The sequence below is a fragment of the Bicyclus anynana genome, chromosome 20, assembly GCF_947172395.1.
Source record: "Bicyclus anynana chromosome 20, ilBicAnyn1.1, whole genome shotgun sequence".
Lineage (NCBI taxonomy): Eukaryota > Metazoa > Arthropoda > Insecta > Lepidoptera > Nymphalidae > Bicyclus > Bicyclus anynana.
Genome location: NC_069102.1, coordinates 13,383,177 through 13,396,926, shown reverse-complemented (window position 1 = coordinate 13,396,926; position 13,750 = coordinate 13,383,177). Strand labels below are relative to the sequence as shown.

The following is a 13,750-nucleotide window of genomic DNA, read 5'->3' as shown; positions in this document are numbered from 1 at the left end:
CAGAGATCAAATATTTGTCTCGAGAAGCTTCGATAAATTGTAGTATTCAATGCATCTTTGTCCATTCACGGTGGAATACATGGCGATGCAGCGTAGGCGGGGTTGGGGCGGCCGAAACGAATCAAATACATTTTTTAAGGATTTAGTTTCGTATAATTTTTCTTTTAACAAATAATGATCAATAGAAAACTGTATAATTAACAATGTAGCGTCTTAACAGGTATTTCAAAATTATTAGCGATGTAGGTAATATTTTACATTATATACTTTGGAATGTTCATATAAACATCTCATCTGAATCAATACCGACACAGGGGACTGACCGCCCGCCTGGGGACTGACGAGCTGCGGCGACGAGTCAACTGGTGAAACGTAACGTAGGAACTGTCTAGAATAAAACATGAGCAGCTCGTCAGTCCCCAATACATGTTCAGGGGTACGGTTCAGAAACGAATTTGCGTTTTTTTGTGCCGTTCCTACAGCGAGAGCGACAGGACAGTCGACTGGCGACAATCGCGTCGACAGTCGACTGGCGACAGGCGACAGAACAGACGGGGACAGGCGACAAGTGAGCAGACAGAAAGGGAGACAGAAGCTCGGTCGCTCGCGCCGCAGGAGGGCTTTACACCAATGTTTTACAATTTTTACACTAGGCTTTACACTAGGCGAGATTCACAATGAGATACTACAGGGAATATACGCGAGGCCGTGCACAGCAAGGTTTAGATGCAACCGTTAATAGTTATTAGGCGTCGGATGCTGATCATCGAGTTTTAACTAAATAAAGCAGTCAATAAATAAACGTTCATAAATATCTAATAAATACCTACACGGGCTATATTTACAAGAAGCCTTCCGTTAAGGGCACATCTCAGCCTTCAAATGAATATAATACAGCTCTATCCCACCGGGATATCAGGTATAAAGTAAAAATAAAGTAAAGCTGCCCGCTTACCACTCGTATTACAAATAATACTGATCCGCTGACGGAATGTAGCGCTGGAGCTTGCGCTCCGTCACTCCTTAGACTAACACCACCCGCGCCACGGGACTGACGATACAACAGCTCTACTGAAGCGAGTGCGGCTCCGCGAGTCCGACACAGTACTGACATACAGGACATTCACAACACCGAGCAGAGGACTGGGATTTGACGACACAACACTCGCGCAGAGTCCGGCACGAGCACTAGCTGCGCGGCGGCAGCAGACGCGGCGCGCCGCGCGGCGCCAGCGCCACCAGCTGCAGCGGGCCGCGCGCGGGCGGCGCGGGCGCCTTGCGCGGCGCGCGCCGCAGCCGCACCCAGGCGCCGAAGCAGACTAGAATGGCGAGGAACACGGCCACCGTGGCGCCGCCCGCGATGGACGCCGTCTCCATCATGAGCTGCCGGCTGGCCAGCACGTACGAGTCGTCCAGGTCCTTGAACTCGCAGCGCGGGCCCACGAAGCCGCTGCGGCACTCGCAGTTGTAGATGGGGCTGTCGGAGATCACCACGGTGAAGCACGCGCCGCCGTTGAGGCAGTAGTACTCCGAGTAGTCGGGCTCGCACTTGAAGATGGGGAACGTGACGTTGAGGCGCGGCTGCGGCGGGCGCGCGGGCCGCGCCGGCCGCGCCGGCCGCTTGCTGATGCTGCTGGAGCACGCGCCCGCCGGCCCGCCGCACCACCACACCACCGACGCCACGGCCCACCACGCTACCAGCGACCGCATTGTCCGCACTGGCGCGAGCGCGAGGGACACGGTTTTGACATTGGACGGTGACTTATACGAAATCCGAGAGGCGATGACATGACCGCTTTCGAATTTCGAACTCGAACCCTTCGCTCGCATCCGCGTCGACGGTCCGCCCAGACATGTTTCCTGTGTCAACTTTTTTTACGTCGACGATCACTCGCTCATGACGGAGGCGCGGTTTCTACGAGCGCCCGAGATATCGCATCGATCCCTCGACGACCATGTCGAAAGTTAAACACTAAACTTGTTTCGTACACTTTGTTCGTGATTTATAATCGTTCACGGAGCACATACACACAATGTCCCGTTCGAAATGATACACACAAAATGGTGCTGAGCGAAACAAAATAGCACTGCGCTCGGTGAGTTGTCTATGCGCGACTGACGGAAGGCGTCTACTGCATCCGCCATCTGCCGACGGGAATGAATGCCGTCAACTCGCCGCGCGTGCTAGTGTGCGCGTCCTGTGTGTATTTAGAAAATGTATAGGTGTGCGTTAAAAACAAACATGTGTGTGTACACTTTTTTCTTTTGTGGGACAAAAGAGAGAAAAAAAATCCCATTGGTGTAGCCGTGTAGCTGTAGGCTTATAAACGGGCTATCTTTAATCTGCTAACTTGAACCTTATTTCCATTAAGAGAAGAAAACTTATTAATTATATGATTATTATTGTATAAGTAAATCCACTTTCATGAGCTTTCATGGCTATATTCAAGGAAAATCACAAAATAATATTTTTATTTGGATTGAAAATGAAAATGAATACAATACGTACCGAATTAATTAAAATTAAAACCTTTAAATTGAAAAACATATTGATAGTGCTGGTTGCCTATACCTACTTACCTATTGATATTTAATGTTAACACCTTACCCTAAGGTCTAAGAATCGGCATTAGAAATATATATTCCTTATGCCGGATCTTGTACTATTACTTACTGCTTACTGATTGAGCTTTGGATTGAACTCTTGACCTCTGGTTTAGCGTAATTTGTAACCTTTTTTCTAAAGGCAAATTGCATAACTTTCATTTAATTTTGTCTAGTAGATGCTCGTGACTCCGTTCGCCTGAAATTCTGTTATCACTATGGATGTTTTCGGAAAAAAGCAATTTCAGCTACTAGTTATGCCGTTTTCAGAACTGGGCAGATGCGAATTGATTGATTGATTGCGAGATATTGTCCATCTCATAGAGGAAAAACAAATAATTGATAATGAATTATTTAATGGTAATATTTTTTTACACCTTAGCTACGATGATGGTGTCACTCCCAACTGCTGAGCTTGTCTTATCCATTGTAATAATGTTATGTTTATAAAACACCTAGATATAATAAGACACCAAACTTCGAGTCCGTTCTGAACACGAGGCGTGTAGCAGTAACGGTAACCTATATTTTAGCCGGGTTGAAATAGCTGCGCAGTTCGGCGCGTTGCAATATCAAATCGGACTTGTAATTTGGCGCAAGGTATACCCGTGATGCGGTACCTACAATGGAACTGGCAATTATTAAGGGCACAAAATCACATAGCATCGAAGCAGAATGGCCAAAGCAGTATTAAATATAAACAAGCTAAAAAATAGAAATATAATAATAATGGCAGCTAATGGATCCACTTTACTCATATTTGATATTTTTCAATAAAATATATCAAATATTAGCAGCCTTCCTTGGGAAAACGGGGATAAAATATAGCCAAATGACTGTAAGTATAAGAATTCTTATAAGTATTCTTATAAGAATTTTCAAATCGTCCAAAGATTACCTACAACATAAGGAACACACGAACTTTATTTATTTAATAATAATATAAAGGTTTATCTAGGCATTAGGTAATTATCTATATTATTTAGGTATATAAATAGTTATTAAACACTATTAAACTAAATTAAGATGTCCAGAAATATTTATTATATACCCGTTACATAATCATTATTTTCACCAAAACTAATGGCATTACATTTAGAAATTTACAATATGAACTAATTACCTATAGATATTCTATTTTATGATGAAGGTTTTGCATTGGGCAACGTCCAGGTTATAGTAGTAGGAAATTAAATAGAACATGTCTCAAACGGCGAAGAAAAAACATCGTGAGCAAAACCTGCATACCAGAGAATTTTCTTAATTCTCTGCGTGTGGTAAGTCTGCCAATCAGCATTGGGCCAGCGTGGTGGACTATTGGACTAACCCCTCTCATTATGAGTGGAGAATCGAGCTCAGCAGTGAGCCGAATATGGGTTGATAATGATTATTATAATGATTTACTAGAACTCAAACCCTTAAAAATCATTGCTGTGTCTATGGTGTAAAATGATTTTTTTTCTATACACAGAAAACAGAACGTAAAACTATGGTGATGAATGAATGAAGACGAAGAAATTAGAAATATGATAACAGTTTGTTTATAATTTGAGGTTACATTCCCAGTAATCAAAAAGTCCAAAATAGTACAGGAGTATTTTGGGCGTTCCACATCACGACTGCGGTTAATTTTGGTCGAGGTGAAAACGTCGCTGCTATTAATTTCTCTCACGAAATGCTCACAAAGAAAAAATGGCTTAAATTAAAATAAAAAAAACGGAACGGGAACAAACTGCGGTTGTCTGCATGATCGTTAGAATCCCCAAGTAGAACGTAGCCTGAATGAATGGATTCAAAAGCCTAGTATTCAGAGCCGAAAACTCTGAACCGAAGTATTGTTGTCTATGTTCATTTCTGTGGCCGTAAAATTTGTCATCTGTGAAAATATTTAGAAAAACAAAACGAAATTGTTTAGATATTTTGAAGGAAGAATTTGTTTTTATTTTTGGCTCAAACTTTTACAGATTTTCCATTCAAAAGAAACTTTATATGCATAAATTAATGTATTAAATCTACAGTAAAATCATGTCGGAGTCGTCTAAATCCTCAAAGTCGTCAAACATAAATCCGTCGCCGACACTGCAGTGCAAGGACCTTCACGAATATTTAAAAAGTCGTTCGGCGCAGTTTCTGGAAACTTTGTACAATTATCCCACCATATGCCTTGCAGTTTATCGGTAAGTGTTCAATTGAAGTTATAAACTTTCTGGCTGACTATATTTTTTATAGGTTACCTCGTACTTACCAAGCAATTTTGCCTCATAAATAATAAACCTTGTCTGGCTCAATCTAGGAATTTTTAATTTATATGCACACGTTTTATTTGATCATCTGTATACAAACCACTATCAGATAAGTTAGGTAAAGCTTTTCTTGAGTTCTCAAAAGAGATAGAGATGGATAAAAGCAACCAGAACCAAAAAAGCTGTAAAACACTGCATAGAGTATCAATTTAAAATTCGTTTTAGTTTGTCTTTATAAACCATTACAAGCATCCTGGACTTGAGTATCATTGAGCTTTCTTTCAATGAAATTCTCAGCCCAGACTTAGAAAGTTTGTGAATGGTGGTATTGTTACAAATTGTTGTAAATAATTGATTAATTTAAAGCATTCCAGTGCCTCTAAGAACATGTTAACACGTTCACAATCCACTGAGCCTAACATGGACACACTCTAGTTTCTCCTCACGACTCACAAGTACATGGGCCCAAAATGTGTGCCATCATTCTTATGAATTTTCTTTTATCTATTGGGAATTATCTATTGGGAATTGTGGGGTTGTAAATAACTTTGTCTGGGAATTGTGAACCAGTTAAGTAGTCAACTAATATGTTTAAATCAATTTTACAGCAAGTAATATTGTATTGCCGCTTCAGATTTGCAATTCGCTAAGCTATGTCAGTGACATTGGTTCTTCTGAGGACTCGTCATTTCTGATTCAACCACACAGAGAAACTCTGAGCATAGCTTACGAGGGTAAGCTAAAAGGTCTCAGATCCATAAGTCATTATTGGCAATAGGCAGGATTGCTGCCCAAAGTGCTGGAATGGCGACACACACTGGAAAACCAGTGTTGGTTGACCCCCCACTAGATAGACTGAGGTCATTAAGCGGGTGGCAGAGAGCAACTGGATGCTGGTGGCTCAAGACTATTTTGTTAGGAAGTCCATGCTAGAGGCCTATGTCCAGCAGCGGAAGTATATCGGCTGTTAATGATGATGAATATTGTATTTTCCAGTGAGCTGCCCGACCTGGCACGGCACTTTGTAATAAGGCTTCTGTTTGTGGAACAACCTGTGCCGCAGGCTGTCGTAGCGTCCTGGGTCACACAGACACATGCTAAGTATGTATTTATTATTTGTTTATATCACTTGATTCCAAAATAAGTATACAGAACAGTGCAAAGGCAGTCTTACTTAATCTTTAAACACATTGCATAAAGGATTTCATAGGCTAGGATAAGTAATAGTACATAACCATATAATTTTTTCCCTTATCCCTGGAAATTTCATACCTGCAATGAATTTTCAAAAATGTGTCTAATATTCAACCAACAACCAACAGAAAAAAAATTATTGTTATCTTTTTCATTATGTATTATTTGACTATTTTTTTTCAATTGGTCACATGCGAGGCATACAGGACATTGCTTACTATGCTATGTGCGATGTAGAAGTGTGCAGGCGACAGTTGCCTTATGCCGTTCATGATACAGACTATTATCGTGAATCACGGTAAACTTTCAAGAGTGAAACGAACTGTCACCAGCACCATGCTACAGCGCATGAACTGTACACACAGATATTCAAAATTCACACTCAAATATTCCTAATCAATGTATGTAATAAAAATGTTGTTAAATAAAAAGTTTTTGACATATACTTTAAAGTGTTTTTAAATAATTCCAGGGAGCAAAGCAAAGCATGTGAGGCTCTGTCGGAGCTCTCGGTATGGCAGGAAGCCCCCATCCCAGGAGGGCTCCCAGGCTGGATGCTGTCTCAGAGCTTTAAGAAGAACCTCAAGGTTGCATTGCTGGGAGGGTGAGTTATACAGGGTGTCTCTAAAGATTTCCGCTGATACAAACCGAATTGCATAACAAATTTTTGTTAACTAAAATGATGTTTTTGTCATATTTTTATACAAAATAATATCCCACTATTCCCACAGAAATGGGAACTATCCAGGTAAGATTGTGAAGTTCTGCTAGTTTCATATTTATATATTAAATTAATATAGCAGACACCCACGACTTTGTTCGCCTTTTAATTCCTCAATCCGGTCATATTACAATATCCGGTCTTAGTGGATACAAACTACCTACATTCATCTTGGCATGTTAAGTGGTTTTCGAGATTAGTGATGAGTGAGCATTTGGCTTCATATATTTAGATTACACATACATACATTTGTTTAATGTGTGTGCTTATTTTATTAAAAACAAAATATTTTGACTTTGAATCCAGTGGTCGACCATGGAGTATGTCATCATCCCTGGAGCCAGACGGCAAGGCGAGAGATGTGGCATTCCTCGATGCATACGCCCTGGAGAGATGGGAGTGTGTGCTGCACTACATGGTGGGATCAGCTCAGACGGAGGGCATCAGTGCTGACGCTGTGAGGATACTGCTGCATGCTGGGCTTATGACTAGGTTTGTTCTTAGTTAATTTGATATTTGTCACTTCACTGTTGTCATCATCATCATCATCATCACATCAGCCAATGAACGTCCACTGCAGGACATGGCCTTTTGTAGGGACTTCCACACAACTAGTATGGGGTCGCCATTCCAGCACTTTGGGCTCGACCATCCCTCCATTGGCTCTTTGATCTACTGCTGTACCATGACAAAACACTGTATCTAGTAAATTTTTCTTTGTTTTTAGTTTACCAAATATTTTTTTTTGTTCTATTATTCTCATGCAATCAATCAATGATGAGAGGTGTTATAGAGAAATTTGGCGATTAGAAGTAATTCTTCTCCAGCCTTAATGGTGAATATGAAATATTATATATTAATAATAATAATAATAATAATAAAGAAATTAAAACTTTTATGTTATTAGCGTACGCTTCACGACAACGCAATGCGACTTCATAAGCCCTTAGACTTCCTTAATCCGGACCTACACCAAAATCCTTTCTTAGTGGACCTCTACTAATTTCATCTTTGTAAGTCAAGTGGTTTTCGAGTTTTCTTAATGAATGACTTTTTGTGCATTCAACACTGGTTTCACTAAGTAATTTTGCACTTTTTGTACAATTTGTAATGTTGACAATTAGATTCCATCACACAATTAGATTCCATATCCCGTAAGGGAATAGGGAGTGCACCTGTGCTTGCGCACACACTTGTGCACTATAACATCTCATGCATATATGATCACAACATGCGATGGCCGCTGTGGTTTCTCGATGGGGAGCATATTATTATATTTATATTTGTGTCTGTAATATAAAATACCTTCCCCTTAATAAAATAGTATCTATTCAATACCCATTTTTGTTACAGGGATGCAGAAGATGGGTCAGCAGTTATAACGAGGGCTGGTTTCCAATTCCTCTTGCTGAGTACGGCTAAACAGGTACAATCAAATTAAAATAGCTCAATTTTTTTCATTTTTATGTCTAAAATGTTGTTAACAATTAAAGTCACATTACATTTGATAATTTTTTTTTAATACTAGTAAGTACATAGAATTTTCTTATTAAATAAATAACTTCTCTTCTGAAATGTAGAAATGATGTACGAGTAGACATCTGCTAAGAACAGAATTTGCGACAGGGCTGGATTAAGGAGGTGTAGTCAAAGTCGCGCGTGTCCGCTAATTAATAGATATTTTAGATGGTTTTTTTAAAGAAATGCTGTACTGCAGGTGTGGCTTTTCCTGCAACACTACCTGCACACTGCTGAGAAGAGGAGTCTGAGTGCCGCCGAGTGCCTCGCCTTCCTCTACCAGCTCAGTTTCAGCACGCTCGGCAAGGTATAGTTACGATTACGAGTATATTCCATTTAACTTTAAAAAAATAAAAAAGCTTTTGTTTTGGTATCATCATCATCATCATCATCATCATCATCATCATCATCATCATCATCATCATCATCATCATCATCATCATCATCATCATCATCATCATCATCATCATCATCATCATCGTCATCATCATCATCATCGTCATCATCATCATCATCGTCATCATCATCATCATCATCATCATCATCATCGTCATCAACACCATCATCACCATCATCATCATCATCATCATCATCATCATCATCATCATCTTCATCTGTATCATCGTCATCAGCATTTACATCATCACCATCATCATCTTCATCTGTATCATCGTCATCATCGTTTTCATCATCATCTTCATGATCATCATCATCATCGCCATCACCATCGTCATCGACATCGTCATCATTATCATCATCATCATCATCACCATCACCATCATCATTACCATTACCATCACCATCATCATCACCATCATCATCACCATAATCATCACCATCATCGTCATCATCATCATCATCATCATTTGTGTTTGATCCATTAATTACGGGGCACCCTGTATAAATGGATATATTTTTTAAATCATCTTTTGTTCCAGGATTACAGCACAGAAGGCATGAGCAACAACATGTTGGTATTCTTGCAGCATTTGAGAGAATTTGGTCTTGTGTATCAGAGAAAGGTAACATTTATGAACATTTTGTGAAAATTAGATTATCTAAAAACAATCATTATAAGCAGAATAATCAGTTATTACACAACAATATAGTTGACATACAATATTAATTTCGTGTAGTAGGTACATGGAATAGAGGTTCGATCGTAATATATCGATATCAATTAATAAAACTTAAGGATTTCTTTTAAAACTTACTTAAAATATTACGTATTTTTTCATTTTTTCCAAATGTCAAAAACGAGGTCAATTGACCTCGTGCGTCTAGCGTCTTCAAGAGTTAGGAGGTCAATTGATCTCGTGCGTCTAGAGTCTTCAAGAGTTAGGAGTACAATTGACCTCGTGCGTCTAGCGTCTTCAAGAGTTAGGAGGTCAATTGACCTCATAACGGACCACAAAGTTCTAGTAGGAGGTCAAAGAACCTCGTACCGCACCAGGGAAAAGTACATAAAAATCAGTGACGCCATAAAAGTCATAAAAGTCATTTGGAATAGAGTTTCAAATAATATAGGAAAGGGTAACAACGGGTTTTCTCATGGGGTGTGACCGAGCCCGCAAGAACCCGTGTTAGACAACCGGTTGTCGCGGTGGTGTTATCGGGTTAATTGGTATATTTGTTGTAGCGGAAAGCGGGTCGCTTCTACCCCACGCGACTCGCGCTCAACATAACCTGCGTGAAGGACGGCATCACGCCGCTGGACACGTCGGCCAACAGCGGCTACATCATCGCCGAGACCAACTACCGCGTGTACGCGTACACGCAGAGCAGCCTGCAGGTCGCTCTGCTGGGGCTGTTCACTGAGCTCATATACAGGTGAGTGGCTGTTGCCATGGCAACGTGCGGGAAGGACGGCATCACGCCGCTGGACACGTCGGCCAACAGCGGCTACATCATCGCCGAGACCAACTACCGCGTGTACGCGTACACGCAGAGCAGCCTGCAGGTCGCTCTGCTGGGGCTGTTCACTGAGCTCATATACAGGTGATTGTTTTTTTTTATTCAATGACAAGTTAACCCTTGACTGACCTGATCTGAGATATCTGACATGATCTGAGCCAAAGTTAAACCTTTAAGCTTTCTAAAATGCATAATCAGCCACATAAAAGTATTGGATTTATCGGAGATCAAGTCTTTTAAGTTTATTAAATTTTTCATGCAGGTTTCCTAATGTAGTAGTCGGGGTTCTGACTCGCGAGTCTGTGCGCGCGGCGCTGCGAGGCGGCATCTCGGCACAGCAGATCATACGCTACCTCTGCCAGCACTCACATCCACAGGTTAGTTTTTCGCCTAAAGCAGGGTTTTTCAAATTTTCAGCTCCACGAACCCTTGTTAAAATTTCCAAATGACAGTGAATCCCTAACTAATGAAGGGAAATTTGGCTGTTGAGGAAAATAATAAAAAAAAATTGTCGCAAATGGATTCAATGTTAGGAGTAATTTTGGACAATTTTAACCTTAATTCTGACTCGATTACAGTTATCAAGCCACCATTATGTAAATGTGTTGCGAACCCCTTGCCGTCAAATGGCGAACCCCTAGGTTCGCGTACTACAGTTTGAGAAACCCTGGTCTAAAAGATCCACTTTTACCCCAGCATCAGATCAAAGTGAGCTGACAATGGTCTTCTTGTCCGGTAAAGCCAAATATACTGCTTGTAGTCTGGACTGAATGCAGATGCACATGACATAACAAAAATATCTGGGCTCCTTAGTCATGAGCTTGTGAGTTGGGATACATGTTGCATGTCCTCAGATGCTGAAGGCGGACACGGGCGGCGTGCGCTCCACGTCGGTGCTGCCGCCCACCGTGCTCGACCAGATCCAGCTGTGGGAGAGCGAGAGGAACCGGTTCACATATACGGAGGGCGTGGTGTACAACCAGTTTCTGTCGCAGGCGAGTAACTCTTCTTCTTCTTTTTCCCGGGCCTTTTCCGCACTAGGCCACTAGGATTTGCCGTTGTACGTAGGGTGAGTAACTCTTGATATAAACATCTTTACGCACGCTTGACGGGGGGCCTATAGGGCAAGGGATTTTTTTATTTCGTAGGGGGAAAATCCTCATGGACACCCATGTTGGGTAGTGCCGGCTTCTAGACGCTGGTGTCCCTGTCAAAAAACCTTCCACCAACTTCGCGAGTCTTATTTACCCCCTATTCTTTCTTTCATCCTTCTCCTTGATCTTCATTATATTATCCAGATAATTCCTAGCTATATTCCATTTCACACAGCATTCCAGCATTATATTCATTAGATTGTCTGCTGTCAGCTCTTGTCCCAGGTCCTTCGTTACTTCCTCTCGTTCAGTCCGGGACAGGAAAAAATTCCATGTTCTGCATCATCATTGGGGTCTATGCAGTACATGCATTTAGAGCACTCCGTTTTTTTAATGCGTGTTGTTATACTGCATAAAGACCCCATGTCCTGTGACAATTACAGGGGAAGACAGGCACTGCCCTTTTTCCTCTGTGCATGCTCTGCACAAAGGGCTGTCGTTTATACCTCAAACGTCCAAAAATATATAACATTCCCCCCAGGCGGAGTTCGCCGTGCTGCGCGACTACGCGAAGGGCGCGGGCGTGCTGACGTGGCACAGCGAGCGCGCGCGCACCATGGTGGTCACGCGCGCCTCGCACGATGACGTCAAGCGCTTCTGGAAGCGGTACTCCAAGGCGTCCTAGGGCTTCGCACGAGTCACTGTACGTCTCGGCACTACGGGCTCACGAATGACTTGGTTCCTAACCGGTACTATAGACAAATAACATTTCTAAGTCTTCGTTTCGCAGTACAAGAGTACGACGTTGTCCAGAAGATCCGCGAATCATTTCTCGCAAATTCATACGGAGGTACTAGGCGCCAATCTAGCCAATCTACAATCATCGTGCGAAAGAAGAAATACGTTATTGCACACAGGAATATAAAAACACATAAAAAATGTTGAAAAAATTAGCAAGCAAATGCAACCTTATTACCAATCTCTATCGGGCAACTTCTTGCTAATTTAGATTAAATTGCGTATAATACGCCAGACTCTGGCTTCAAATGCTTGCGCGTTGCTCGCTTCTTGAGACGAACATCTTGGCATTCCGGGTACATCGCGTGGTAGAGAGAAAAACAGAGAGCAGAATCCTGGACTTGTGACCAAAGGACGTAGGGTTAAGGAATTCCTTGACAAACGCACATATAAGCCTGAAACGAATCTGGTCCTTCTGGCCAAGTTTTACGCGGTTTCCACGATAGAGGGCTGCGAGTGAGAAACAAGCAACAAGCGCATCCTACATTAATTCTAACTAATATTGACATAAATAGATGAGGATACAGTTATAAGGTTTGACTACAGAGATGCTTGCAGTCGAGGTGACTCACCCGAGGGACGATTTACATGTCGATAAAGAGTTGACGTGAGAGTAGTTCAAAAGAAACCATAAAATCATGTCTATTTTTAATGGCCCACTGCAGGACATGGGTTTATTTTTTTTGGTTCACCTGGTACAGTATATTTAGTGACACTTTTAACTGTATGCAAGAAACACGTCCAACAATTCATCAACCTGAAGCATACATGTTAAGCCTTGTATGCCATAAATTACATCTGCAACCATACCAGGAAGGCCGTAACAGCAATGTAGCTCGGTGACACAATTATGCATGACTATTGCTCTGGTGCAAATATCCATGACGTTTTAAAACAAGAATTCTTTTCAATTTACAGCATTCCGACCGGTCGTATCCTTAGTTGCTTTTGTGCGTGACTATCGCGTCCTATCATGACGTTCGGACGTATGCTCTCTCCCAATCGATTTACAATTTAAGGGAGAAAGCCTGGAACTGAAGCCAGTGACTAAATAGTTGTGAAGTTAAATGTTACCTTGTTATAATGCTGCTGTCAAGGGGTTAAATCCACCTTGCCCCTCCAATAAAGGTGGGGGAGAAGGTTTAATGTAATAATTTTTGACTGTAGTCAGTTAATGATTGAATGATTAATTTTTAGGTTGTGGCTAGTTACCACTACCGGTTTCGACATACCACCAAATTTATTTATTTATTTCTATTGTTCTTTTAGTACCAGGGTGAGAGGATTTGCAGTCGTTGTAGATATGACACTGCATAACTTGTGTTAGATTACGATTTTTAAGTTATATATACGTTAAGTAAATAAGACTGTATAAAATAATGTAAATATATTGAATAATTTAACTCGATTGTTTTTATTAAATTAACCTTTTTAAACCTAAAAAAAACTCTTAGATATGTAATCTCGTAATCATAACTAACATAAGAATTAACAGTAGCGTTCATAAACGGAGAAGCATGGCGACCGGGGCATACACTGTGTTATAAATATAGTACGGTCATTGGGTGTATCTGTGTGGTCATCTTTTGAACGTCTTGAATGGGTTTTCTGGTTTGAATGGTCAATCCTGTTGTGTCAGGTCTGGTTTTGTAGAGTTAGTTGGT

The 13,750-nt window shown here is 41.2% G+C and overlaps 2 protein-coding genes across 2 annotated transcripts; one reads left to right on the top strand and one right to left on the bottom strand.

Annotated features, from left to right (window-relative positions):
* Positions 1-208: 208 nt before the first annotated feature.
* LOC112044810 (protein spitz-like) lies at positions 209-2,166 on the bottom strand. The gene has a single exon (XM_024080777.2). The coding sequence runs from the start codon at positions 1,828-1,830 to the stop codon at positions 1,189-1,191; it is 642 nt and encodes a 213-aa protein (XP_023936545.1). The 5' UTR covers positions 1,831-2,166; the 3' UTR covers positions 209-1,188.
* Positions 2,167-4,466: 2,300 nt separating this feature from the next.
* On the top strand, positions 4,467-13,489 carry LOC112044809 (general transcription factor IIH subunit 4). The gene is made up of 11 exons (XM_024080776.2): positions 4,467-4,781; positions 5,844-5,948; positions 6,514-6,645; positions 7,069-7,254; positions 8,116-8,188; positions 8,480-8,587; positions 9,219-9,302; positions 9,920-10,110; positions 10,457-10,571; positions 11,049-11,189; positions 11,830-13,489. Exons 1-11 carry the CDS (start codon positions 4,630-4,632, stop codon positions 11,971-11,973), a joined length of 1,431 nt encoding a protein of 476 aa, XP_023936544.1. The 5' UTR covers positions 4,467-4,629; the 3' UTR covers positions 11,974-13,489.
* The last annotated feature ends 261 nt before the right edge of the window (positions 13,490-13,750 follow it).

Coding starts and splice junctions, on each gene's coding strand:
- LOC112044810 (XM_024080777.2), bottom strand. CDS start 1,830: ATGCGAGCGAAGGGTTCGAGTTCGAAATTCGAAAGCGGTCATGTCATC.
- LOC112044809 (XM_024080776.2), top strand. CDS start 4,630: ATGTCGGAGTCGTCTAAATCCTCAAAGTCGTCAAACATAAATCCGTCG. Junction 8,588..9,218: donor GTTTCAGCACGCTCGGCAAG/GTATAGTTACGA, acceptor CTTTTGTTCCAG/GATTACAGCACAGAAGGCAT. Junction 10,572..11,048: donor GCCAGCACTCACATCCACAG/GTTAGTTTTTCG, acceptor GCATGTCCTCAG/ATGCTGAAGGCGGACACGGG.